This window comes from Prinia subflava, chromosome 20, assembly GCF_021018805.1.
Source record: "Prinia subflava isolate CZ2003 ecotype Zambia chromosome 20, Cam_Psub_1.2, whole genome shotgun sequence".
Classification (NCBI taxonomy): Eukaryota; Metazoa; Chordata; class Aves; order Passeriformes; family Cisticolidae; genus Prinia; species Prinia subflava.
In genome coordinates, this window is record NC_086266.1 from 6,074,477 (window position 1) to 6,101,742 (window position 27,266).

Sequence of the window (27,266 nt, forward strand, 5' to 3'; positions counted from 1 at the left end):
GTAGCATTGTGCACTGTGTTACGCTTACTATTAAGAAAACTGCCAGCTCTGTTTGTGCAATTGTTCAGGTCATTCTTACTCTTCAGTAAACAATACTGTGTTAACACATTTAAAATCCATAATTTGGGGGTAGAAGTTGAAGTGTTACTCCCCCAGTAAGTGTTGTGGGAGGCTCGGGCCAATGTCAGTCTGTAAAGGGAAGGTGGCTGTGGACACACCCAGACAGGCTGTGCGTGAATTATGTGGGTCCCCAGTGCTGAAACAACACGCGGAGGCCAAAACTTTCCGAATCTCTTCTCCAAATTTATTTCTTTTTTTTTATCTCTCCCCTTTGAAAGTGTAAAAACCTGAAACAGTCTTGGCTAGCCCTCTAAACGCTGCCGGGCTCGTCAGAGCGGCCACCATCTCTGCTGGTGTGGCACCGTGGGGAAAACCCCACAGCGCCGCGGCACCAGCCCCGCCTGGGCGGAGGCGAAGGGATGAAACGGGCGGGGAACGACCGGGAAGAGAAGCGATCGTGAGGGAAGGGAGGGACGGGAGGGACGGGGAAGGACGGGAGGGCCGGGCCCGTGAGGGAAGGGGGCGTTCCCGCCCGCCCCGTCCCTCCCCTCAGCCCGGCCGCCATTTCGGGAGCGCTGCGCGGGCGCACGGCGCCCCCTGGCGGCCCCGCGCCCGGCCCGGTCCGTCCCGGTCCGTCCCGTCCCGGCGGCCATGAAGTCCGTGTTCGTCACCGTGGGCACCACCAGCTTCGACGAGCTGATCGCCACCGCCCGCTCCCCGCCCGCGCTGCAGGTCAGCCGGCCGGGACACCGGCTCCGGTCCCGGCCCGGGCCTGCCCTCACGGGGCTGGCGCCTGCGCGCCACGAGCTGGCCCGCCCTCCGCGCCGCTGAGGGGCCGCAGTTCGGGGGTGCCCGCGGGGAGAAGCGTGAAGTGTCGGTGGAGGAACGGGAGGGACGGTGTGTGGCGCGGGGTGGCGGTACCCGGGCGGTGTAGCCGGGAGCTGGGCCAGGCGCCGCGGTGCCCGAGGTGGGCACACCCCTCACACACCCTCTCTATCTCCGCCTCATCCCCTTCATTCCACCCCCTCTTCTCCATGCCTCTCTTCATCCCCTCACCGCCCTTATCCCCCCGTTATCCCCTTTATCCATCCCTCCGCTGCCCCGCAGGCGCTGCAGAGCCGCGGCTATCAGAAGCTGGTGCTGCAGGTGGGCCGGGGCTCGCTGCCGCAGCCCGGCAGCAGCTCGGCCGTGGCGGTGGAAGTGTTCCGCTTCAAGGACTCGCTGGCTGAGGAGCTGCAGAGCGCAGACCTGGTCATCAGCCACGCAGGTACAGCCCCGGCTGCTTCCCTGGGCTGCGGGAGGTCTGTGGGATGAAGTCTCTCCGGCTCACGGCTGCTGGGAATGCTGAGATCCACAGCTAGGGTTGGGTTGTTCAAGAGGCTCCCCTGTTTCAGCAGCAAGCAGGGGGATATATCGTTCAGCTCTCACCATGTTTTCTGTTTCTCTCGTAGGTGCTGGTAGCTGCCTGGAGGCTCTGGAGAAAGGAAAGCCACTAATAGTAGTAATAAATGACAAGCTGATGGACAACCATCAGCTTGAGCTGGCCAAACAGCTCCACAGAGATGGCTATGTCCTCTATTGTAACTGCAGGTATGGAGCTGCTGGGGCTGTTCCCGCTGAAAAAGAACATCCAGTCCATGTGACTGCAGAATTGACAATGTAACAAGGAAATGTACCTCCTTCTCTGTAATCTCCATCTGGATATTAGATTTTGCACAGTGAATAGACTGCCACTAGGCAGTAGTTTACCACACTTAGCAAGCCTTGTGACCGTGGCCTCTTCTAATTATTTTTTTGCCATTTGAGGGTACATGTATTTAGATTAAAAGAAGAAAAACACTTGGATTCAGGAGGATTCATAAATCAGATATTATCTGGTTAGCAGCTATAAGTACCCCTGTCTTTCAAGTACTTATTCAGGCTGCCTTTTTAACCAAACTTTCCAAATCCACTCTGGCAAGGAGTTTGACAGATTTACTATCTGTCACTTCAGGAGAAAAACCCAAACCAACCAAACAAAAACACCCCAAAAAAGCCCCACCCCACAATCAAACAACCTTTGAAAAAATACCATCACCAAAATCCCAAGCTCCTTTTTTATAAGAGTTCATCCTGACTCCTATTGGGTTTATTTCTTCTCCTGGTTTTGACTGTATCTAACTGTTTTGTGATTGACTCCACTCTAAAAATAACAAGACAACTTATAAACTGAAGGCAGAGAAAATGTGCCATTACTTAGTCTGCATCTTGTTCCTTTGCCCTGCAAGCAGAATTTCACACGTTCCAGAAGAGCTTTCTGAGCAGATCAGGCCTGGCATTCGTTTATATTGAGCAAATTTCTTAAACTCATTATCTTGGTGCTTCTGTCAGCTTTGGAATTTTTATTTCTTTGCGTTTGGCAGTGCCAAGCATTTGAGCCTCACTTAGAGCCTGATAATAGCAAGTAACAGATTGATGTAGCTGTTCTTCCTGGCTCTGTGATCAGGGGAGAACTCTGCCATGTGTTCAGATAGGATGGATTTCCTCCTATAGTTTATGGAGAAGAGCCTCAGATCTTGTTCAGTCTCCCAGCATTGCAACCACAGAAGATTAAAAAGTTTAAAAGTTGAGTTTGTCTCTGAAAGCTGATGGAAGCAGTGCTGGCTGGGGCCTGTTGCCCTATGCATTCTTTTCCTTTCCATATCTATCCTTATTTAATATTTCCATGCTAAAGAATTATGTATGGATGAATAGAAAGAAAACTGTAAAAAAATCCTATGGGATGGATCTTCCTTCTTTAATTTTTGCTTTTGGTCTGTTTTTACAGCACTCTTGTGAAGACACTGCAGTCGATGAACTTGTCAGCTTTGAAACCTTTTCATCCTGGACAGCCAGAAAAGTTTGCTTCATTCATGGATAAAGTTTTTGGGTTACAATAAACAAAACAGAAATAATAAAGTTGGATTAAAATGTCTTTTCTCCTACACTTAAGATCTGCCAACTGGGCCAAATACTCAAAGAAACTATCATTTAATATTAACTGATATTAAATGGCTTTGAATTTAGTGCCAAACTCATTCAGCTTTATGCTTCAAAGAGTACAATGCCAATAAGGAGGGAGTATGAACTGTCCAGTTGCATGGACGAACATATTTATATCACAAAAGCTGCACTGGGATGGTAATTGCAGTGATGAGGATATGCTAAACTTCTTTACAGCCATGGCATATGTCTAGTGGTCTCTTGACCATTTTTGCCAAGTGCAGGTGGAAATAAATTGTCTGTGCTGATGTTCCTGTGATGATCTGCAGGTGCCTCCAGCTCTTGTTTCATGCGTTTACAGAAGCACTGAAAAGAGCTTAAAAGTGAGAGATTTAAGCCTCAAACGGAACAAAGGCATGAGGTTAATCCAGGTGAAAAAAGTCACCGAGCTGCAAACCGGCTGCCAAACTGCTCTCCTGGGTTTGGGTGATTGACCCACAAAGTAAAACACAGCGCAGGAATGGGCTTGGCAATACAATCGCTCCTTTTGCATGATGTTACCCCATCCTAACCCATAGTTTGGACTTCCGCACGCCCAGTGCTTCCTATTTAGATCATAGTAAAGAAGGAATTCTCCCCTGTGTGAGTGGTGAGGCCCTGGCACAGGGTGCCCAGAGCAGCTGTGGCTGCCCCTGCATCCCTGGCAGTGCCCAAGGCCAGGCTGGACAGGGCTTGGAGCAGCCTGGGACAGTGGAAGGTGTCCCTGCCATGGCAGAGAGTTAAAACCAGATTAACTTTAGGGTCCCTGCAAACCCAGGCCATTCTGGGATTCTTTGATGCTGATCAGAGCTTCCCATTTAAAGTATTGAAATTGAAAACTATGTTGATGTTACAATCGATTTTTTTCAAGTAAGTATTTTGAAAACCAAAGGGGGCGTAAAGTGTTCATGCAAGTTCTTGGGCTTCTAATGCGCTGCAGCTTTAGAAGTGCACAATTGGTGCTAATTTCCCGTCCTACAATGACATTATTCGTTGGAGGGAGGGTGCTTTTGTTGTTTAAAACAAGAACATTAAACTCCTGAATTGGCCCATCTGATGTACAAGTACATTTTTATGAGAAAATTAAATGTACACAGAGGCGTTCAAACCAAGCACAAAGGGCTACAGGTTGAATAAATCAGGCCACTCAGATGTGCAAGCGTCAGTTTTGCCAATCCTCCAAAGTTTGTCCCAAATACTTGATAAGGAGCAACTAAGATTCTTCACTCCCTTAGCGGTTTCCATGGAGTTATTTCAAACCCACCGCTAGAAACTTGCCTGCAGCGCGGGGAGCGCAGAGGGAATTTTGAATAACCACCGCACTGATGTTCCCGCTGGTTCCCTGCAGCCGAGCGATGAAACTGAAGGAGCGAGCTCAGCCAAGGCAGATGCAGCAGGAGCCGCTCCCCGCGGCTTGGGATGCGCACCCACGCCGGGAGCCGGGCACCCTAAAAACTGTGCTAAAAGAGCCTAAAATGGCCCCGGCGGGGGCAGCCGCAGCGGATGCAGCCAGGGCCGGGCTCGGGGCCGGGTTCGGGGCCGGGTTCGGGGCCGGGGCCGGGCCCGGTTCGGGCCGGGCGGTCCCGCAGGTGGGCGCGGTGCTTCATCAGCGGCGCCTCTTAAGCGGCGGCCGCGCGCCCGGCGCCTCGCGCCTCGCCCGCGTCTCCGCGCCCGCCTCAGCCGCCCCGGCCGGGAAGATGCACAAAGGCTCCAAGAAGTACTTCGGGCAGAAGTCCTTCAGCGAGGTGGCCATGGACGAGTACCTGGGCAGCCTGGGGCTGTACCGCAAGATGACGGCCAAGGACGCCTCCTGCCTCTTCCGAGCCGTCTCGGAGCAGGTGCGCGCAGCCGGCCGGGCTGGGGGCAGCCGGGGCGCCTCAGGCCCGGAGCGGGCTGCGGGTGGGCCGGGGGTGCCCCGGGGGAGCTCCTGCAGACCCGGCCGGGGGCCCAGAGCGAGGTGCCGGCAGCGGGGATGGCTGGGGATGTGTGTGGCGATGGCTGCGGGCGCTGGGGCTCCCCTCAGCCTCAGGTGTCCTCAGGTGTCCTCAGGTGCCCCCCGGCCCCCGCACTGCCTCCTGTGGTGGGGGCGTTAGTCTGGGGGACTTCTGCCGAACGCCAGGCGTAAATCAAACTGTTGACATCTTCTCTTTTATTAACGTTGTGTGTTCCAGCTGTTTTCATCTCAGATTCATCACGCAGAAGTTAGGAAAGCTTGCGTCTCGTTCATGAGGCAGCACCAGCCTAGGTTTGAATCCGTGAGTACCGTGTGTTCTGTGTGTTAGCTGGGAAATGCTGTGGGACGGGGTCACAGTGCTTTAGCACTAAACATTGTGCACATGATGCTTTGCCGTGCTGGAAAGACGGGAAAAATGACAGAGTGACTGCTTCCTTACCTTGAGTTGCAGCTGCACAAGTTTTATTTGACTTTGGTTCTGCTGTTCCTGAAAACAAGCAAGTTGCTAAAATCTACATAGTAAATAGGATGAGTTATTTGTGTGGCATATTCTCTGTGGATCAACCATTACAGAATTGAGGTGGGAAATATGTAGGATTTCAGAGCCAGAAACGAAATTGAAAGATAGTGGGAAATCCTGGAATGATGACATCAAGTCGCGGGGGTTTTGGTTGGGTTTTCTGTGCAGTTTGTGTGAAGTACAAGTGTGTGTGTAGTGGGGTTTGTAGGGTATTGATGTGGTTTTTGGAGGTTGTTTTGGGTTTTTTGTTTGTTTTCCCTGTAATCACATTTAAGTGCTTTATCTAATCGAGGAGGGACTTCATTACTTGGAATCATGTCCTTAATTTTTTGTTTTAGGATCTTTTGGTGTTCTCACATTGATACCCCAAATCATTCCTATGTTCTGTATGCCTTGCCTCCTCCAAATCAACAGCTGGTAGCTGTTAAGTAGCATTTAGGTTTAATTTTAATTTTGCTTTTTAACTGCCTAAGTCTTTATATTTGTTTTCTTGTTTTGTTAAAAGTATGTGGAAGGCTCATTTGAGAAATACCTAGAACGACTAGGAGATCCCAAGGTAAGCTTGATCTATGACTTAAGAGATTTAAATGTGAAAAGACTAGAACAGGAAGGTGTTTAGGTAATTATTTAAAATGTGATTGAGTTTGTGGGATTTTTAAATAGACCCAAATCTTGGGGAATCAATTGCACAAGTAATACTAAGGGTTTATACTGAATAAATGTGAATAAATTTTATATGTATAAACAATACCAGTTTTAGTGGGGAATTTGCATGGGTGCAGAGGAGCAGTCTCTGCAGGTTGGACAGTAAAAGCTTATTCATAACTGTAGTTCTTCTCTAAGAAGAAAAAAGCAAAATATGTGGCGTGTACCTTAAATTAAATGTCTGTCAGGCTTTACAATCCCCTGTTTCTTCCTATACTCTTTAAACTTCTATTTCATTACTCTTTAACCAATAACCTTGGTGAATGCAGCAGTTTCTGAAACAAATGTGGATTTAAAGAAAACTTATTTAAAGTGAAGAGTTGAAGCAGCACTGACAGCAACACGGTTTTACTAGGTTTGGTAATCGTGGCCACCCTGTGTAGCAGACTCCTTTTACCTCACTGTCCCCCAAATCCTTAAATCTCACCTTTCAGTGCATTATTGCTTTAACAAGCAATTTGAATAGGTATTTTAATAGTACAGAATTTTAATACTACAGAAATGTAGAATATAGCTGTTGATATTTAGATGCCTCTGCTATCTCACATAATCTCATAATCCTGCACAGGAAAGTGCTGGCCAGCTGGAAATAAGTGCTTTATCAATGATGTACAAGTAAGTACCTCTTTCTTAACGTTTACTTTGTTTTGCACTTGGTGTGGGGGTCCTGGCCCCAGAACTTTGTGTTTGCCACTGAGAGGTGAATGTGTGAAACATTATGAGAAATGCTTCCCTAAAAACCTTACTTACCTGACATGTAAATGTGCCATCACAGCCCCTGTTCTAGTGGGGATTAAGGGCAGGGTCAGTTTCCAGAGATGCTTGTTTGTTGTCTGTTTTGCTGATTTGAATGTCAAGTGTTTGCCTCTAGTGGCTGAAGACTGGAAAACGGGGAGAACCAAGGAGCTGTGTGCAGTGGAAACGCTGTGTGGTAGTTACAAACATCACTAAAACTCATGTAGGTGTTCTTGAAAGCTCCAGAAGTGAGGAGTATCTGCCCTACCTGGTGTGTAAGCACTAGTATTTATTTCAGAGGTAACACAGAACTGGCTGCCATCTGTAGAAAGCAGTCTGGCTCTCTAGTGGTAGGAAATGGAAGCCTCCTTTTGCAGTCTCATTTTGTCCCAGTACTACAGGAACAACTGAAGTTTGGCAAGAATTACTAGCTCCCTGTGCACTGGGGTTCTAGTCCTTTTGCAGGGTGCCTAAATCACTTGGACTGAATTGTTTCAGTGTCTGAGCACCTTTCTGTAAGCATAAGTGTTTGACTCAATCTGTAAGTAAATATGGTTTTTCATGGGTAATTTTTATTTTTCCCTCAAGATGGGTTTGTTCACCTGGCTGTTGCTTTATGGTAGCGTTCATTTATCAGGAAAAGTGCTTTGCTTGATTTTTCTATAAACCAACAGCTCTAAATTGCTCCTTGGGAGCTTCTTCATAGCAATGTTCTACTGAAAGTGTGCTATTGCTACTCTTGTTTTCCCTCTGCTTACCTAGGCGAGATTTCATTGTGTACCGGTACCCCGGGAAGCCTCCCACACATGCTACAGACAATGGCTTTGAAGACAAGGTCAGTAAAAGTGAGGGCAATTTCCTTCTGTTCCCCTGTTTTCTTACTTTTCCTGAAGCTGGATGAGTTGTGCAACTTTTTCCCTGAAAACGGGAAGTCAGTGTGGGAAGGGATGACTGTAACGAACTGATTGATTTTTGTGACCTCCAAACTGATCCCAGTTCAGAATGGGAGCTACTGGAACAGCTTAGCTACATCAGAACTACTGCTGGGGGCAAATGGAAGGAGCATAAAGGAGAAGTACTTTGTATTACCTTCCATCTGGCCCCTCTGGTGCTTTCTGGAGCTGTGCAGATGTGGGTGCACAATTGTGTAGCTGCTTCAGGCATGATGCCAGTGAAGCTGGTGCGGTGTGGATTTCAGGGTAGGCTGCTACATCTGCCAAGGTGGTTTAGTCTGCTCTGAACCTGTGCTGCTGCAGCTGTTCCTGATCTGTTGATGAGCACTGCTGTCTTCATTTATGCGTGCTTCTTTCTTCATCTATGCAGTTTCCTGTGTAGCTTAATTTAATTCCAGAATGGGCTGAGTTTAAATCAAACAGCATGGTCTAAATGCATGTTTGCCCTCCAAGGCTTTCCCACCAGAGCTCTCATTAAGTGTTGGCAGCTGTCTGTCATTACACTGGGAGTTCAGGCAGCAGCTCCTTCTGGTGTTGCTCCTCCTCACCACGAGAGGAGAGCTTGTGTTGGCAGAATCCACAGAGCACACAGAATTAAGAGTCCTGGCATCTCTGCTCCCTCTGGGAGCTGTTTTTTGGGAGGCATCCTTGCTGGCAGTGTGCTGACAGCTGCCTCAGGGTTTCTGCCTGTTGCAGTTGGCTGTGGTGGTGTGCCAGGAAGTTTGGTAGGACATGTTTATGTGGTGTGTCAATGCATGTGCTGCAGAAAGCATCTCTACTGCTTCTGAAAAAGCAAGATTTTAAGGGCTAGAGAAGTAAATGCTCTTCTGGTCTTCCAGATGGAGAAGGATGAAATGTGCCTTTGACCCTTGGGACAGTGTGTCTCAGGGTGCTACATTCAATGGATTGTTTATTTTAGCTCCTGAGCAAATCGTGGTCTTGGAAACAAACTCCTGTTTCATGTTCAGTACAACAGGAAATACAGATTTTTTTTTTTCTTTGTATGATACAAAATTACTTAGAGACTTCACCTAGATTTCCGTTTTGAGCTGATGCTACAGCTTTTTCATATTTATATTGAGAATATTTACTGCTTTCTTGATAAGTTGATGTCAACTGTGGAATGAAAGGATATCAGAATTTGGGGTTATATCATTCCAGCCTTAAAACCTTCTTTCTATTTTATTTTCCCAGATTTTACTGTGTTGTTCCGGTAATGGCCATTATGACTCTGTGTATACAAAACAATTTCAGGAAAATGCTGCCATTTGCCAGGGTAAACTTGAAATCATTTTTCTATGGAAGAGAATTGAGTGTTTCTATATGTTTAGAAGCAGGGTTTGTTTCAATTTTCAGGGGTGGGGAGAAGAGAGATGGAAGCTCACTTACGGTATATTTTTATGCATGGACTTATTTTTTTACCTCTTAAGTGGGTGTTGGACCAGATAACCTCCAGAAGTCCTTTATCCCCAACTGAGTTATTTTATGATCCCGTCCTTTACTGCATTTGATGTCACTGCTGCCTTGTAACAGTAGATAACATCTGAGGATCTGCCTGCCTTGAAAACTGCAGGAGTTCTTACAGATCTCACATTACCGAGCTTTGTGTTGGTTTGTTCAGCTGTATTATATGAGATCCTCTACAAAGATGTGTTTGGCATGGATGAGGAAGAATTAAGGTCTGCAGTTGAGGTGTTTCGAAGTAGATCCAAGAAGAACAGAAGCAGTGGTCCTGTAGGAAGTGAGGATGCAAACTTTGATGGTCTCCATGAAAAAGAGCCCAGAAACCCATCAGAAAAGAGGTAGTATGCTGGCAAGGGGATCTGGTAAGAGGGAAGCAAAAAAACCCACAAAAACCTTGCAGAGAACAACTTTTCCAAGTTTCTATGAATTTTTATGGAATATTAACTCTTCTCTTCCTATGTTATGACACAAACACAAAGCTCAAGTATATTGCAGAAGAGAGTGCTTTCCTTGGAGCTGGGAAGTGCTATGTAACTGAATATCCTCTCCTGCAGGCTGTTATAGTTGTATGTTACTCTGTAAAATGACAGCTTAATTGTAAGTAAAATTGCTCCTTATTCATTAAAGCTTTATTATTATTTTTTAATTAGAGACTTATTAGTTTTCTAAGCCTCCATAGCTCTGAAAGGCCTGAGAGCTGCTTCTGAATGCTTGCAGACAGCACTGGTCTTGTACTTGACAGTGCAAGAATTGGATCAGTGGGATCATCTTCATCCTTTCCTAATACAAAGCAGTAGCCCTCGTTAGGGATGGGCTTTGAACAAGAAAAGGTCAAGTTCTTAAAGCTTGGAAAAGGCTTGTCCTGCACTGCATTTCACCTTGCTGGTGTTTAAGGCAGAATGTGCCACTTGATGGCACCATGGTGCTTTTGCAGGTTGTATGAACAGTTGGTGATATTAATCCTGTCTAGAAATTGTGTGTTGTAGCTTTTGTGATCTTATTTTCAATTTTTTAGGCTGGACGACTGGGAAGGCAACGATCCTGACAATCCACAGGAAACCAAGTTCAAACAAGGCATTGATGAGCAAAAGGCTTGGCAGGTTGGGGAGAAAAAAACTTAAGAGTGTGCTTTTGGGGTTTTTTTTTCTGTTGTATGATGTTACTCTGGTTAGGGCTAAATCCTCTTTACCACTTTTTAAAAATGTATTTTTGGCAAGTGGGTGGCTTATTTCTTCCATCTACTTGTCTTTTGGTTTTCCCCTTCAGTTTCTCTTAAATTGGAAATGCTCTTTTCCTTTCTGAGATTTTCTACTTCTCTAGCTGGTTTTTATTTTCCCCAAAAGATGGAGCTTAGCAGATGTTTCCTGAATTGCTGTTTGTTTTTCCCAGAATGTGGTTTAAATTAGTTCACTTTTGTCTTGACTGTAGTGTATATTTCTTCAGAATACTTCTAGAAACTCTACAGAAGTAGAATTTTCAGATACAATAACTGAAATTCTCACCAACTTTTGAAGCTGTGGCTTCATTGGTCTGGTTGGCTTCCTTTGATTCTTTTTGAGTACCAAAGTACCTTTGATTCTTTTTGAGTGCCAAGTGTTGCTCTTGAGCCTGTTCTGTTTTCTAGAGTCAGTTTGCTCAGCACCTGATTCCCTGGATCTGTTTTCATACTCTTGAGTTTTAGTTTTTAGGGAACTCCAGTGCAAGTGAAAATTTTGGAAAATAGCATCTGTACTTTTTGAAATGGTGCACAGATGCTGGCAGGATAGAGACTGTGCTGAACACATGAAATGCACTTGTTAATGCTCCATTCCAATTCTGTTTTTAGCATCCAGAAAATCCTCCAAAGATGCCTGTTCCTTATAAAGTACTAAAAGCACTGGACTCTACCATCTATCGAAATGTGGAGTTTGATGTTTGGCTGGACAGCAGAAAAGGTATCTTTGGGAAGGGGAAAGCCAAAAAACTCTTCATGTACTAGGGTTAGCATTAAATTCATGAATCTGAGTCACCTGTTTCTTCAGCTGAAATGAGAAAGGACACAGGTGAATCCAACAGACAGCTGTAGGTAGGACATGTTCTTGGTTTCCTCTCTGGCATTCAAAGTACAAAATACCCAGCTTCTGATACTATGTAATGGTGCAAGGTTGCTAAAAACCTGATCTCTGCTACTTGTGGACTGTACACAGGAAATAGGAGGATTCAAAGCAGAGCACAGAACTCCGATGCCATTCTGTTGTATTGGAAAGCATTCAAATGTGAGGTTTTTGTTACAGCATGTGTGCAAAGATTTCTTTTTAGAGCACGATTTTGGCCCCAGAATCGTATAATAATGAAGATCTCAAGTTTAGCATTGAGATCTGTCAGATGAGTTTTTCTCCTGCCTCCCAGCCCTCCTGGGCTTGAACATTCTGCAGAGATTTCATGGTTCTCGTGGCTTGGGAAAGGTTGGCTGCTTTTTTGACATTCACTGTGGCTGATCTGTAAAGCAAAGAGTAACTAAGAAAGAGAAGTTTTTAAGTGATACTTGATGTCTGACCCAAAGTGCTTTGCATGCTGAAGAACTCCAGCATTTCACTACGGCGTAATCAGTAATGAGGATCATTAAAATTCTTGGAACAGACTGTGGTAACCAATTATCTGTGTAGAATACTGACGTGCAGAGAAGCCAGGCAAGGAACAGAGGTAAAAAAAGCTGAAATCTAACAGCAAGGAGACTTTAGGCAATGTTAGCTTTTCCTGGATGACATTTCATGTTTGCCAAATACCACCGGGACTCTGGCAAGATAAGAGATGTCCAACATTCTTAATTCCAGGCTTTGTATTAAATGCAGGATTAGCTCTGTGGCACCACAGAAGCTGCAGTGTTGTTGTAGTGCTGCTTGCTGCATTATCTGTCTGTTACTGGTCTCATGTGATTTAGCCTGGTTATGGTCTATTGTAAGAACATCTAGAGTTACCCCACTGTTACTGTGGGGAGTGTTTGTTCGGGTATGCACAGGAAGTATTTAACTCAACTGGCCTATAAATTGTAGTTAGATGCTGTCATGAAGTACTTGTAGGATATGTGAAGAAAGAACAGTAGCTTAAAGGCTTTTTCCCCCCCTTTTATTTATTTATTCATTTATTTTTAGAGCTTCAAAAAACTGACTACATGGTGTTTGCTGGGAGACAGTACTATTTAGGAGACAAGTGTCAGGTTAGTACTCAAAGGAGACCCAGTTATGATGAACTGTTAAAGCTACTTTAAATTGACTGTGATAAACCTTGAAATCATTTGATTTCTTAGATTTTTTTCTAACGCTTTTCTCATTCTCTTCCCTGTAGATGTTCTTTTAAATGTAGTTTCTTTCTAAAATCTGCCTTTAAACTTGGTAGTGTGATGGAAAAGCAGTTTGGGTGTTCAGTGTAAACCAGTCACCCGCATTCTCTGAGTGTAGAAGTTCCAGGCAGAGCTCAAAAAATGCACAGGGGGTGCTTTTGATGTAGTTGTCTTCAGATTTTTCAGTTGGGCTAAGCAACAATTCTGGATAGTCTTATCTTTCTCACCAGTGAAGTAGCAAAATATTTTTATAAAATAAAAAAGGAAGAGCTAAAAAGGGAGGAGTAGAATGATCTGGACAGGAGATGCTGAAAGGAAGGTCAGTTTTCTTTGTATTCTGATGTCATATGTAGTGAGGGCGTATTTTTTTATCACTCTTAAAGGAAGTGCTAATGATTCACAGTGACTTGTTTCTCACTGAGCAGAGCTTTCCTTTTCCTACTTTATCTTCTGTTCTCCTCAAGTTCTTAAGCAGCAGTCTTCCTTGGTACTTATCTGCTGGGCACAGGGGATAAAAATAAATTAGGGAGCAGGTATCTTGCCTCTTGGTAGCTCACAAGACTGATTTTATTTCTTTTTATCCTCCCTGAAGTTAGTACAGTGCTCTTTATTTTGGTTGCAGTTTTGAAGAAGTATTTGAGACTCCTGGGCCAACTCAGTAACATGGGACTGGGTAGGAGCAGCTTTTGCTGTTAGTGGTTTGTGGACAATATTCTGATGCAGTTTGGGGGTTTTTAGAGCTTCCCTTGTTCTCTTTCCAGGTGTGTCTGGAACCAGGAGAGAAGTATTACAATGCTCATATCCAGGAAGTTGGACAGGATAGCAACACATTGACTGTATTTGTTGAGGAGCTGGCAGAAAAGTAAGCAGTCTGGTGATGACTTCAAGTTTAAACTCTTTCTGGTGGAGGGATTTGTTTTTCCTCTTGGATTTCTAATGACTAAAATCATTATTGTAATGCTTTCTGGAAGTCTTCCTTTTCACTGGAACGTAGAAGTGATCTTTGCAGTTTGGGCTTCATTCACAGACAGCAAATTGCCCTCTGCTGTTGAGTTTCTCTGGAGTTTTTATGTTGTACCCAAGCAACAAAATAATTGGCACTTCTGGTGAATCTAATCACTTTCCCCCTTGCTGTTCAATCATTCAAAATCAACCCTCCTCCAAAGCTAGGAGGATTTGATATCCTGCAGAAATTCTGTGTTGTCCTGTGCTTTTGGAGGTACCTCTGGAGACACACAAATGTAGGCAGGGGAGAGAGACTTGACCCAGGAAGTAAATAGTGTTTACACTAAAGCCTAGCTTGTTTTTCCTAATTAAACAAGTAGCAGTAATATGTCTTTGGTGCTAGAGAAACAGATTATTTATTTTCACAAACCCTTTTCCTCTGTCTTGGTGTTGCTTCAGCTGATGTTGTTGTGCAGGGTGTGTGCCTGGGGCACTGCTAACGTGGGTGTCCTTCCTGCAGGCACACGGTTCCTTTGGCAAACCTAAAGCCAGTGACACAAGTGGCTCCTGTCCTTGCTTGGAACATGGCTCACAGCAGAAGAGGAGCCTACCACAAAGTAACAGGTGGACACTTCTCAGGAATAGGTTTGTACAAGGATTCCAGAACCATTCCTTCGCTGGGGCAGTACGGGAGGTGCTCCTGACAGTTGTAACTGTAGCAGTTTTCGGATATTGGATGGAATTAATTTACCTGTGATGTAAAACCTGACCACTGCGGGGGTTTGATGAGAAGTTACCTTGCAGAGAGTGATCAGTTTGGCTTTGCAGAAGAGCAAATCCACTGAAATAAAAAGGAAATTTGGTATGGCTCAAAATTGCCCAGAACAAATTTGCCACTTGAGAACCAAATAAAAGATATGTCAGTGAACCAGAGAGCTTGTCTGATCTGGCATTAGCAGAGATACATGGAGGGACCAGGGCTTCCCCAGCCATTCAAATATGGGTTCAATTTAATTTGAAGGAGGAGTTGTGAGGTTTTTTACTTCCATAAATAAATGCAGCCTGCATAGAGAGATTTTAATACTGAGTACTGATTGTATCAGCTGAAGCTGGGAAGGCACTCCAGTGTCAGATGCTTGTATCCCCATCATGTAGAATTCCTGCTTGATCCTTTTAAAGAAGGGTCTGTAGTTTCCATATTTACAATACACTTTTTCTGGAACAGGCCACTGGCTCTCTTTTCTATGGGTTCAAATATTAATCCTTCTCTTTATCATTTGAGACCATAGCTCAGGTTTAAGGTGTAAATCTCTTTTCCATCCTCAATGGAAACTGCAGAAATGGACATGAGAACACGGAAGAGGATGCTGAAGAAAGTGCGTGGGAAGGAAGTGTTCATGGCTGTGGCTTACAGCAGGGGCCAGCCGGTGCTGCCACCCCGGCTGCAGCACAGCGCTCCCTCAGGGCGCTTCCCTCCCGGGCACTGCTCCCAGGGAGGGGCAGGCATGGCCCCCTACAAACCCTACCACCAGCAGAACCCCCCCAGGCACCACCGCGAGCCCGGCATGCCCAGGTAGGAAGCCTTGAAAACGTGGGCTGGCCACTTGTTTTCTGTTCACCCTTGCTGCAGACTGGTCAGGCGAGGGTTTGTGCTGTTCAGGTACAACTGCAGCTGAGAGGAACTTCTGGTAGCTGCACCTTTTCCCCTTCAAACTCAGGGGGTCTGCCTGATTTGTAGATAGACACAACAGGCTTGGCCCTCAAATAGCATTCTACTACTGGTTAGGAGAGAGTTTGTGCTGTTCAGGTACAACTGCAGTTGAGAGGAACTTATGGTAGTTGTACCTTTTCCCCTTTAAATTCAGAGAGTCTGCCTGATGTATAGATAGACACAACAGGCTTGGCCCTCAAACAGCATTCTGCTACTGGTTAGGAGAGAGTTTGTGCTGTTCAGGTAAAACTTCAGCTGAGGCTCTTCTTGTAGTTGCCCCTTTTCCCCTTCAAACTCAGGGGGTCTGCCTGATTTATGGATAAACACAATATGCTTGGCCCTCAAATAGCATCCTACCCCAGCCCAGGGAAGAGAGGCTGTCAGAGCAGTGACACCTTCCCCTGCAGGTCCTGGTGAGTGACAACACTCCTCTTCCACTAAAAACTGCTCTACTGGGCATTGGGGGGAGGATGGTAAGGCATGAGCTGCCTGTTGGCAGCAGAGTGTGAAAGAGCAGGTTTCTCGTGGCTCTGCAGAAAGAACCCAGTTAAAACTGAGCAGCCAGAGGCAGGTGAAAGTGCAGGTGGTGGTGGTGGGGAGTGCTCACCTCCTGTCTTGTTCCCCGAGCTCGTACGGCCGCCGCCCGCTGCCCTGCGTGAACAAGGAGTGCCAGTACGGCTTCGTGGCAGCGCCTGCAGAGGAGCCCCAGGGGCCAGAGGAAACTGTGATTTTCTGTGAAATTAAAGATGATGACACTGCCTTTCCTACTCTGCCTGTGAGTTATGAGCAAAGGGTAAGCTGAAGCCTCTCAAAGAGAGAGGAGGGGGAAATGAAATGCACAGCAATTCTTTACCTAAATATACAGCAGCTCTTTTTAGTTTTCTTAGAGTAAGGTTTAGCAGTGAATGCATTTTGACTGAAATTAGTCTAGTTCCTGTAAAACCTGCTTGAAACCTCTGTTTTTCTAGGTATTCCCCTTCTTTGTATCCTCAGTAGCAACACTTGTTTACTTTTAAGCATATTTTCATAAACATAATCATGTTTCTCCTTTCTATTGCAGTTTGAAAACAAGATCTTTTCCTCCTGTGCATGTCTGTCTAGCTCTAAAATATTGTGGGAGAAAGCTTTTCACTTGTTTGCCACACTATAATTTATTGTTTGGATAACAAGATTCAGAAACTGGATAGTGATAGCCTGGATTTCTTTCCTATAAATTTGTAGCTGTGATGTTTTGGATTAGCATGTTGTTCCTGACACAGTTTATTCTGCTATAGAAACAGGAGAAAATTACAAACCTAGACTTTTCTTAAAGCAGTCTGTTTGTTGAGTTGTAGATAAAGTGGCAAAGTGTATTCCTAAAGTTTAAAATGCCTTTTCTTTTTCTTTATTTGTAGTCTAAACCTAGTCCAAAGCTGGGTGTGCTTAAAAAATCAATTTATACATAGGTATCTGAATAAGAAAACAGATTAAAAAAACCCCAACCAGAAGCAACCTGGTATGTTTGAATTTTTTTGCTGTGTTGAAGCAGTGAACTTAACTAGTCTTAGACTTGTATTTAAATGAGGGAGAGAATATGCTTAGGGCTATTTCAGCACCAGTCATTTTTTCTTTGCTCTGATGTACTAGATCTGTAATCTTTGCTCTGATTTTTCCTCCAAGAGTGCCAAGGAATGAGGACACATTATCCTGCAATTTCTTTTCTCCAACATGAAATCAATACAGCTCAGTGGCTTTTTGTCCCCCTTTGCTAGACTTGCCTGCAGCTCCTAATGAATAGGTTTTCATGTTCGTTCAGTGACTTTGTTGTCAATGCCAAAGCTTTTTCTCTGTCTCTTCCTTGTCTTGTTTAGTAAAGGAATGTGACATTTCCTGGGGAAAGATGCATCTCACAGAGGACTCTGCCATGCTGCTAGAGGCCTGGTGGGAGAATCTTCTGACATAACCACCTCTGCTTCAACCTTGGAAATCTTTCAAGCCTCTCTGAGCACTTTATCCATCTCGTAGTCACCAGTGTCTTCTGAGGAGAGTTTTGAGTGTCACCTTAGCCATCACAAAAGACTGAACCAACTTCTACTCCAGCATCTCAATCCCATATTCCTCCTTCAGAGAACTGATCTTTTAAATTGGGGTGCAAAGACTGATTTCAGTGCAGCAACAAAGGGCATGTAAAACATTGAAGGGGTGCTCTGGGCAGCCTTGGCGCGTGCTTCTCTCTGAAATAGGGTTGCATGTGTGGGTGCAGCCTAGTGCAATGCTGTCCGTGCCAGCAGCCACCTTTTGGTTCCACTGGTTGTGACTAAAGAGGATCTTTCTCCGTGATGATCAGTGTTTGGATGAGCTGATCTGCTGCTGGTGTGGGGGGAATGCTCTGGAATGAGGAATGCACTAATACACGTTGGGGGTAGCAGCCTTGTCTGGGATCTGCTCCCTCCCTTGCAGCTTTGTTAGAGCTTGGGATAAAGCTGGATTTGTTCTGGGAGGGAGCAGCTTGACTGCATGGCGTAGGACAATGGTAAAGCCTCTAAATTGCCTTAATTATGCAAGGCAGAACAGAAGGAAAAGGAAAGAAATGTTTGTTGCATTGGAGTGGACACACAGATGGTGCTTCTAGGAAGCTTTGGTTGCAGCAAGCTGGGTCTGCCAGCCTCTTTCTGTGTGTCTGTCTGTGGAGCATGGAAAGGTTCTAAATTATTTCTAACTATGTTCTTCTGACTTTGCTTTTCAGAGCCACAGTGGCCCTGCTCCCATTGTCCATGGTCCAGGGGGGTTTTGGGTAGCAAGGAGAAGTCCAAACTCTGTTCCATCTAACAAGCAGACCCTGAGTGCCTTAGAAGAGGAGGAAGAGGCCAGTGAAAATGGTGAGTTCTTGTTGGGACTTTAGGAGAAACAGGAGTACTTCAAGACATTTTAAAGCATTATTTATTGCCACAGTGTCATCGAGGGGTGGGAACATCTTCACCATACCCCAAAAGTCTGTGGTCACAAGACCACAAGTTACAAGGTCTTTTAAAGGGTAATTAGCTAATAAACTACTGCCACAAAGAAATTTTTTACTTTCACACCAAGCTCTAATTGTCTTGTACATCTCTGCTGCAGTGCAGATTTTCTTGACCAATCACCTAATGACACACAAACTTACAGTGCTACACCTTAAAACTTCTTACTACCTTTATTTCTGTATCTTAAACTTTAAACTCTTAAACTTTCCTCTACTCAGTTTAATGTGTTTCTATCTAAACTGCGAACTCACATTTTTACTTATGGTCTCTAAACTTGGAAGCCTTTTCCAAGATCTCAGGTTGAACCCTGTATTTTTTTTTTGTATTTGGGCCTGCATACACAAGATTTTGAGAATTTTCTGGGCCTGGAATTCCCACAAGTTCTTAAAGGATTGATAGGCAGGAAAAAAAAAGAGATTGTCAATGTGCTTTTTCATTCTCAAAATAGGCTCCTTACATCTTGTAAAGGAGGCAAAGTGAGATGATACTGAAAGCAGGTTATTAATGGATGCACTAAAATGTAATTACTGTAATTCCAGCTTTAAGCTTTTTTGCTCCCCCTTCTGTTTTTTTTCCCCCTCTGAATCAAAACTTCCTTTTCTCTCCCTTGTAGGGAAGTTCCATGAGGAATATATTTATGCACCTCCAGGTGAGTAAAAGTTTAGGCTTTTGGTCAATATTTGGTGAATGTAATACACTCAGATTATGGCCTGTTTATAAGTTTGTGAATGATTAGATTTAATGCAGCTCTTTTCAATTAATTTTGCCTATCTCCTTCAGATCCCAACTGTGAAAATGCAACAGTGTTCAGTTCAGAACCTACAGCAAACTTGGTAAGTTTTACTCACAGACTGTTCAGATTTGAGGTCTTTTAGGTGTGTAGCCTTTGTGGAAACTCTCCTTGGATGCATAGTAGGCCAGAGACTTAATAAAAGAAATTAAATCAGCCTCCCTTTATATATTCACCATTCTTTTCCTCCCTGAATGGTGAGGTTTTTATCTGAGTCTGCAAGCACAGTCTGAATGGCACTGGATACATTAATGATTTTCCACCTTTCCCTCTGCAAAGAGTGTTTTGAGTGCTGTTTACTTTTTTTTCTCTGCTCCAGTACTTGCTTTGATCAGGCCACCCTTCAGGTTATATTCCAGTTAATCTTAGTCCTCCTCTGTGAGACTGGAGAGATCTCATCTGTGGTAGAACTTATCTTGGATTTTAATTTTTTTTTTTATTTGAAACGGAATCTTTAGTCACCTGCTGCTCCACACTGGGTGTGAAAGCAGTCCTGAGCACATCAGAATAAAACTGTGTTTAACTGAGCTACAAAAGACACTCTGGGTGTATAGTCCATAAATTTAAAAACAAAAAATAGGGGAGTGGTGTGCATGCCTTGTGGCTTCCTCGCCACTGAAATGAACCATTCTTTGCTTTGGAATCCCTTCAGGAAGAAGGGCCAGTCTCGGTGTCACCTCAAGATGAAGTGGCTTCCTACAGCTACCCCCAGAAGGTCTGGTACCCTGAGCTGTATCTCACTGCACTGTGGTGGCCCTGCAGAGAGCTGACCACTCTGCTTGGACTGTGGCACTTTGTGGGGACCCCTCACAGCCTCTGGCAGCAGAGAATGCAATCCCCTGCAAATACAAGCATAACAGGAGATGCTTTGCAGGTGTCTGCAACTCTAAACTGGTATTTTCAAGCCAATTTTTAGGGAGTTTGGATAGTTAGTGCCTTTACAGCTAGGATTTACAAAATGCATTTGTGTGAAGTGAGAATTTTTGAAGTATGTGTGGTATTTTCATAGTCTTTGTCAAAGCCAGTTGCAGAGGCAGACTGTTGAATACTCTTGACTCTTTTCCAGGTGTTGGTGAACTCTGCAACAGTTTCCACCTCCACAGATGTTTATACTGCTCCAGCTACAGGTCTCTCTTCAAATTCTGCTGCCTCCACTCCAGCCAGTGTCATAACAGCTGCTCCCCCACAAACAGCAGTTCAGCCTGTCATAGTATCTCCCTTTTCTGTGGGGAGGCCAGGTAGAGTGTACAGACTGCAGCTGCAGACTTGGATTTCCAAGTTTTCAGTTACATTTTCCTCTCCCTTCCTCCCCCCATCCAAAACAAGTGTTAAAAAGCTTAAAAAAAAAAAAAAAAGGTGTCACTTTGTTTGGTTTAAAATTATGTAGTTGTAACTTGGCTGCTGACTTCTTGTTTTGAAGGGGGTGTTGCCCCTGAATTTTTATGGGAATTGGAGGTCTCTGCTTCAGGTTGCCCCCTTGCCACCTTTTAACCATTAATGCCAAATGTTTGCTAGAAAACTCTCTTCAGAAGGCAGGAGTTCAGTGCAGCTCCCCTTTCCTTCAGCTGATTTTCCTCTTGAGCTGAGGTGTAGCAAGCCTCTAGAGCACTATCACTTCCAGGAGAGTCACTGGCTGGGATGTTCCTGTTAATTTTTGTGGCCTTTGGTTTCTGCTGTGCAAGGAGATCAGGTTTGTGGGCAGTCACAGGGTGCCCTCTCCACATTAGGTGCTGTACCTGCTTTGCTCTTGGAAGTTGAAGAACTTTTCTTGGAAAACAGAAGTTATGTAAAAAATTCTGTTTACCTTCTTGCAAAGAGCACTTCTCCTGTAACTTTTCATTTAGCATCTAAAAAATCTCCACCTTCCATTCTGCTCAGTTCTGTCTCCCTTTTTTTTTCTACTCTGCATGAGAGTTTAGTCAGCATGGTTCTCAAAGCTGTCTGCTCACTGGTGCCAGCCTGCTGCTGTGTTAGAGGTGTGGGCCACCTCAATGAATATTTAACAGTTGCCTGTCCAGAAGATTTTTGTCCTGATACGTCTCAAATCTTCCTTTGTTTTTGTGGGCTTACTGTCATATTTTGAGGACTTGAAGTGATTAGTCTGTTCTCTGTTGTTCTCTTACATAACTGTCTGTCCTAGAAGTCTGGCCTACCTTCTAATATGAGGAAATGATTGAAAAATACTTTTTTCCTTTAACTAGGATATAGAGCTTGCAGATAGAAGTGCAGTTAAGGCTTGAGAGATTGAAACCTTCCCATCTAGTTTTAAAATTTCTTCTGGACACCTTTCAAAGTGATTGCTGAACAGAATTTTGTTAGAGCCTGTGCTTAGAGGTGCTGAGGTGTCAAAGTACATACTGAATTTTGTAATTTAACACCTTATTCATTTGACATACCATGGCAAAGTTGACTTTTCGGGTGACATTTGTTTCCTTCCAATTGTAGCAATTTCTTCGGTGCCATTCCCAATTTATTCAGCTCCTCTTCCCCCAGTGAGTGAGGTGGGAGAAGCCAGTGCTGTTCTTCCAGCCTACTCCTGTGATCCCAGTGGCAGTGATTTGCCTCGAGGTAATGATGGTGTTTTGTATTTTTACTCTTGCTGTTCTCCAGCACACTTCTGACTTGTGTTCTCCTTGGAAGCTTAACAGAACACCAAGTGAGAAAACAAAGTGAGAAGAAATGGCTTTCTGTAACTCGCAGAGAGTGAGAAATAATATTACAGATACTCATGCTGAAGTATTTTTATTCCCAGTTTTGAACATAAAGTTTCTATCTGACTCAAATATGTGATTGTTGCAGCTCTAGAAAGCACCCTAAATAAATGAAGCCCAGGGAGAGCATCATTCTTGTCTGTGGCAGAATAATCACTTTTCTGATAATTGATTAAAGTAAGAGTTGTGTATTTATAAGTTGTGCTGTTGCACAGTTCAGTGGGGTATTTTGTTTATTTTCCTTTATGGCTCCAAGCTGTAATTCCGTGGTATTACAAAGCAGGGCTGAAGTGTGGGGTCAGCCTGTTCCTTGGGTGTGTGGCTGTGTCACACTCACTGCCATCAGCTGGGCCGGTGTCTGAGCTCAGCTGTTGAGCAGTGAGAGTGCAGGGGCTGAGCCTGCTGCTCTCACAGTGCTGCTGCCATGCTCTGCAGTTACTCTGCTGTCTCGCCTGTGCCCTCGGATCCAAGGTTTGTTAATCCTGGCTGTTCTGTTTCCCCTTCCCTGCTGTGGTACCATCACTCTGATCCCACCCACACAGAGTTCCAGCTTTAGTTCAATGCCCTTAGCTGAGGCTTTCCCCACTTGGGAGAATGGGGTGTTAATGTGCTGACAAGAATCTGGAGTGGATGTGGATTAATAACCTCTCCAGACCCTGCCTGGAGCTCTTCAGCTGAGTCAGTCCACATCATATTGGCCCTGTGCTCCTTGGCACAGACTGTAGGAATTTTAAAGATTGCTAGTTAATATTGCATGTGGCATTAATGTTACACTGCTGGAGTACAATCTGTATGGCCTTTAAGTTAAACCCAGCAGGTCTGGAGTAGGGCAGGGTGAGGTGTGTGGGTGTGCTTGACCTGGAGTTCTGTGTGCTTTGCCAGGAAACCAGGCCTGGTATGGATGGGAGCAGGACTTATCAACAGACTGAAGCCCTGGACTTGGGAGGAAATCCTGCTGTGGGCCCTAGCATAACTCCCATCTCCATTTATTCTAGTTTTCATAGCATTTTGTATCTTGTTTTAATGGCATTTAGGACTTGTCAAGGATGTTTATTAACACAGTGACCTCGGGTGTCCTGTCCTTGCCTGGTGCCTTGTATTTGAAGGAGCTGTTGATAAAAGCCTGCTTGAAGTTACTGTGTTCAGTACTGGGCAGAGCTTCCCATCAGCACAGTAAAAACTCTATCAGGAGATGAGGTTTTTATCAGGCATCAATGTGGTCTTTATATTTTCACGTCAGGATGGGCAACTTTTTTTGGCTTAGCTGTTGCTTCATAAGGTTGTCACGTTTTACTGAAGATGGACTTGATTTCCAGACATCTAAAAGAGGAATATAAACAAAAACTGCTCTCCTACTGTACTGACTTCTGTTCCATCATTCCACAGATGTCAGTATTTCCACTGTCAGTTTGTCACTTCAGTCTCCCAGCAATTCCTTTGTGCTGTTATTGCTGCTATGGAAGCAGCTGTTTCATTCAGCTCTTATGCTTGCTTTGCATAGATTTGCATAAACAATTGAAGTACAAAATTAGGTTTTAAAAAAGAACACCAACTTTTTCCAGATGTAGCTGGAATTTCAGCTATATACTGAAAAGCTTGTATTTGTGTAAGTCTTTGGAGTATTGGATTATTTTACTGACTGTGTCAGTGTTACAGCCAGACCACCAACACTCCAGGACTAAGGATCTGTGTGCATTCCCTGAAACAGCTGCATGGATTGCTGCCCTGATAGATGAGGTTGAACAGTAAAAGAATTGAGAACTGGCAGCAGAGACAGAGGAACAAATCCTCGTGCATTTTCAGTTTGTGGTTTGCTTTTCTGATGCTTTTGCCTTCCTGCAGCAAACCACAACACAAAGTGCCACAGAGAGCAGGGCTGGGGAAGTGGGAGATGGGACAGGGAGGCACTGTGGAGCCTGCTCTGGGGGAGGGTGGAGAAGATGGAATTCCATTTGTGAAGGTGGAATATAGTAGTTCTGGAGGAGATGATGAGTTGAATCCCTCTGTGACTCCTTTTGAACTGTCCCTCTGCTTTCCCTTGGCTTTAGTACAGCTGGGAGCTCAAAGTCTGTGCTGTGGATTAGGTCACTTGCTCTTCCTCAGCCTTCAAAGCAAATCTGTATTGGAATCTAAGAAATCAGTTTTTTCTCATGGACAGTTCAGAACTGCATCATGGGATTAAACACACACCCTCTTTTTTTGGGGGTGTTTTTTTTTTTTTTTTTTTGTCCTTTCAATGGGTCAGCTTTAAAGGTTTAAAGCTGCTTCACAGTTTTTGGACAGCTGGAAATGACTTTCCAAGTTCAAAACCCTGTTGCTTTTGGAGAGAGGTTTCAAAGTCCCTTCACACACCTGGGACTGTTTCTCAGCGTATCACTTACTTGGCTGGGGACAAATGGTTCAGTTCTGGGAAGACAGAAGTAAAAAACTGCAAGAAAGCAGAGAACTCAGTACCCTAGTGAGGAAGGAATATATTCCTTATTCCTGCCTCCACTGAGCTTAATATAACAGTTGGGGGGGTCCCAAAATTTGGTGAGAAGGTCTTAGGATTTCTCTGTGTTAAGTCCTAGTTGCTTAGACAGTGGAGACTTGTAAAAAAACTGAATTATCACTTGGGTAATCAAGATGAATAAACCAAAATTAAAGCTAATGTAGTCATTGAATTAAATAATTGTCAGACAAATGCTCTGCCATTGCACAAACATCTAACGGGATTTAGTTAAAAACTAGTTGAACAGCTATTTATATTCAAGATACGTTCTTTACCCTTGAAATTTTAAAGAAAAGGTAGTGCTTAAATACTGTTATTCATTAAGTAAAAGTAACTTCAAATAAAATGTTCTTATTGTAAGTTGCTTCTACTTCTTGGTTTATAATCCTCTGTTCTTTAATGTCCTGTCCTTTAATTTCAGATACAAAGGTCTTGCGGTATTATTTTAATATGGGATTGCAAGTAAGTGCTTTTCAAATGACTATAGCAAATTACCTGCAAAAACTGCTGAGTTTCCTGACAAATGTACTGATGTATTCAAAACTTTCAAGTGTCCTAAATGTGCATTCTATGCACTGGACTATTAATATAGATGGATTTTCTTGGTGGAGATTAAAGCCTAGCTCAAGAACTAAAGTTCTGCTTCAAAATGTGAAGTATACTATATTAATTATTTTAATGTGGGTTGTGGTGGTGTTTTTTTGGTTTTACTTTTGGTTTTTTGCCTTTTTTTTTTTTGTATTTTGATGCTGGATAAATATTCTTTCTATGAAGAAAAGGGAAAAACCTAAACCAATCTTAAGAGAATTTGTGCACTTAAATTTGTGCACGTTAAGCAGCCAGAAAAAAACCCATCAAAGACCACTTAGAGATGTGTGGATGGAGTCTCCTAGGACTTGTGCAGCTGAGCCCAGACTGGTTAGCACCATTTCTGCTTTCTGGAAATTTGCTCTGCTGAAGCATTCTCTGTAGCAATGGTCAAGTGCAGTGTCAGTGCTGCTGCTCAGGGAAGTAAAAAGAGCAACATGAGCTCCTTCAGCTGAAGAAATGGGAAAAATCTCTGAATATGACAAAGTTAATAAGTGGGGATCTTCTTCCTCTGTAAAGGCTTTTGACACATCAGCAGTGTGGCTCTTGCTGCAAGTATTGCAAGATCTTTCCTGGTAGGCTGTGTTGGTTTGATGGGGTTTTTGTTTGTTTATGTCTTTAAAGGGCTAGGTAGGAAAAAACTTCCCTTTTTCCTAACTTTAGATCTGAAAGTAGCAGTGATTTAGAGGAGGGCTGGAGAGTGTGTGTCTGTATGCATGACCATGTTTTCCCTTTTCCTGCCAGTATTGCCACCAGAGCTGCTGGCCTTCCATGATGTACGTGCAGCCAGTGCTGCCTCCATCTCCAGTGGAAGTTTACCCAGCCTATGCTGAGCCAGCTCCTGTCCTGGACCAGGCAGTGCCTCAGCTCTTCCCTGATGCTGGGCAGGCTGAAGTCCACCAGGTTCCCTTGGAGGCACCAGCAAATGGTTTGTATTTGAGTGATGCTGTGTTCATGCTCACGGAGGCCTGGGTAAAAATGCCGTCAATGTGGCTGGAGGGTGTGAATGTGCTTTTTGTTCTGTTTTTTTGAAGGTAACTTCCAAACCACAGAGCCTGCACCCCTGTCCTATGGGCCAGTGTATTACCCAGTGGTGTCAGACCCCTTCAGCCAGCAGCCCCTGCCTGGCTTTGACTCTGTGGTTCCTGCCTACCGCTACATTGGGACCTGGCATCCAGTAAATCCTCCCCATGGCAGTTCCCCGCCAGTGGCCAAGGCTGGGAGCTCAGGAGCACCAGCCCAGGTGGGCTACATGGCCTCCCCCAACCCTGCACCTCCTGATGCACCTCAGGGAATGTAAACCTGCGAGCTGGAGGCTCCTTCTTGGCTTCTTGTTTGCCAGCTCTTGTTAATACTGTTGTGTAAACGTTGCCCTCTCTTAGAGAGTTGAGTCAGTTGGTCGAACTGTGTTCAAATTTCATGTTTCTCTTTAGGTTTTAGCTACTGATAGATGACAAGGTGTTGCTTTAGTTGATTAGAAAGCATAAGAGGAAAGTACTGTAGTGCAGAGAGAACAGCTTGGATGTGAGTAGAGGAAATATGTAAAAACCTGCTGTTTCTAAAGGCACGTTGTGTCTGAGGGCTTGCACTGAACACTGAAGCACCTGGTTCTTGCTGAAGCACTGAATCAGGCTGCCACCACAACTCAGGTAAACACTGGGCACAGGGTCATTAGAGGGGGGATAATAATGTTTAAAATAAGTTGACTTTCTCAGATTTCACAAAACAAAGCTGCTTTTGTCTCTAGTGGTCACATTTGTCATAGCTGTATTTCTTCTGTCTGACTTCATAGGTTTCATGGTGTGGAAAGTGTAAGAATAATGTTTTGATCTGTTGTATATTGTTGTATATTTGTAAGATTTGTTTTGAGAAAGCTGTTGCACATACGGTGGTGGCCGTGGTGGTAAATTTGCACTGACAGCACGAAATAAAGGCATATTAAACACATGAAAATGAGTGGTCATTTATCAGTGGCAGGTAATGTTCCTGACAATTAGCTATCCCACAGCCAGAACTGAAGAATTGCACTTGTGTGGGACAAGGCTGTGCCAGACTTCTGTGAGAAAGCAGCAAAAGCTTTCAGCATGGAAATGGAAGTGGAATAATTCCTGGTAATTGCACCTTTTCCCCTCTAAACTCAGGCACATCATGCTTGCCCTACAAATAGCATTCTATTTGTTCAAAAACACAAAATTTAAATCAGCTCTATTGGCCCATTCTGCTGTTTGGTGATTTTTTTAAAAATAACTTTTCCTTTGTGTACAGCTAGGTAGTGGTAAAAAGGGGGATTAAGTTAAGTGCAGAACTGTGTGGGAAAAAAT

General features: G+C 44.3%; 2 protein-coding genes across 5 annotated transcripts; both read left to right on the forward strand.

The window, feature by feature from the left end:
• The first annotated feature begins 584 nt into the window (after positions 1 to 584).
• Positions 585 to 2,997, forward strand: LOC134560616 (UDP-N-acetylglucosamine transferase subunit ALG13 homolog). Of its 4 annotated transcripts, none has more exons than XM_063416787.1 (4): positions 585 to 792; positions 1,168 to 1,327; positions 1,512 to 1,650; positions 2,867 to 2,997. In XM_063416787.1, the coding sequence occupies exons 1-4, from the start codon at positions 712 to 714 to the stop codon at positions 2,976 to 2,978; spliced, it is 492 nt and encodes a 163-aa protein (XP_063272857.1). In that variant the 5' UTR covers positions 585 to 711; the 3' UTR covers positions 2,979 to 2,997. The 4 variants fall into 4 exon arrangements, with proteins under 4 accessions (XP_063272857.1, XP_063272859.1, XP_063272860.1 ...); XM_063416789.1 differs by lacking the exon at positions 585 to 792 and adding an exon at positions 824 to 957; XM_063416790.1 differs by lacking the exon at positions 585 to 792 and adding an exon at positions 863 to 933.
• Positions 2,998 to 4,757: 1,760 nt separating this feature from the next.
• Positions 4,758 to 27,067, forward strand: LOC134560614 (putative bifunctional UDP-N-acetylglucosamine transferase and deubiquitinase ALG13). The gene is made up of 22 exons (XM_063416786.1): positions 4,758 to 4,898; positions 5,232 to 5,315; positions 6,040 to 6,090; positions 6,808 to 6,854; positions 7,737 to 7,809; positions 9,122 to 9,203; positions 9,549 to 9,729; positions 10,407 to 10,482; positions 11,217 to 11,325; positions 12,523 to 12,587; positions 13,472 to 13,572; positions 14,176 to 14,300; positions 14,994 to 15,228; positions 15,994 to 16,159; positions 18,092 to 18,224; positions 18,979 to 19,014; positions 19,146 to 19,198; positions 20,222 to 20,393; positions 21,601 to 21,723; positions 24,779 to 24,819; positions 25,690 to 25,873; positions 25,980 to 27,067. The coding sequence occupies exons 1-22, from the start codon at positions 4,758 to 4,760 to the stop codon at positions 26,243 to 26,245; spliced, it is 2,544 nt and encodes an 847-aa protein (XP_063272856.1). The 3' UTR covers positions 26,246 to 27,067.
• Positions 27,068 to 27,266: the final 199 nt, after the last annotated feature.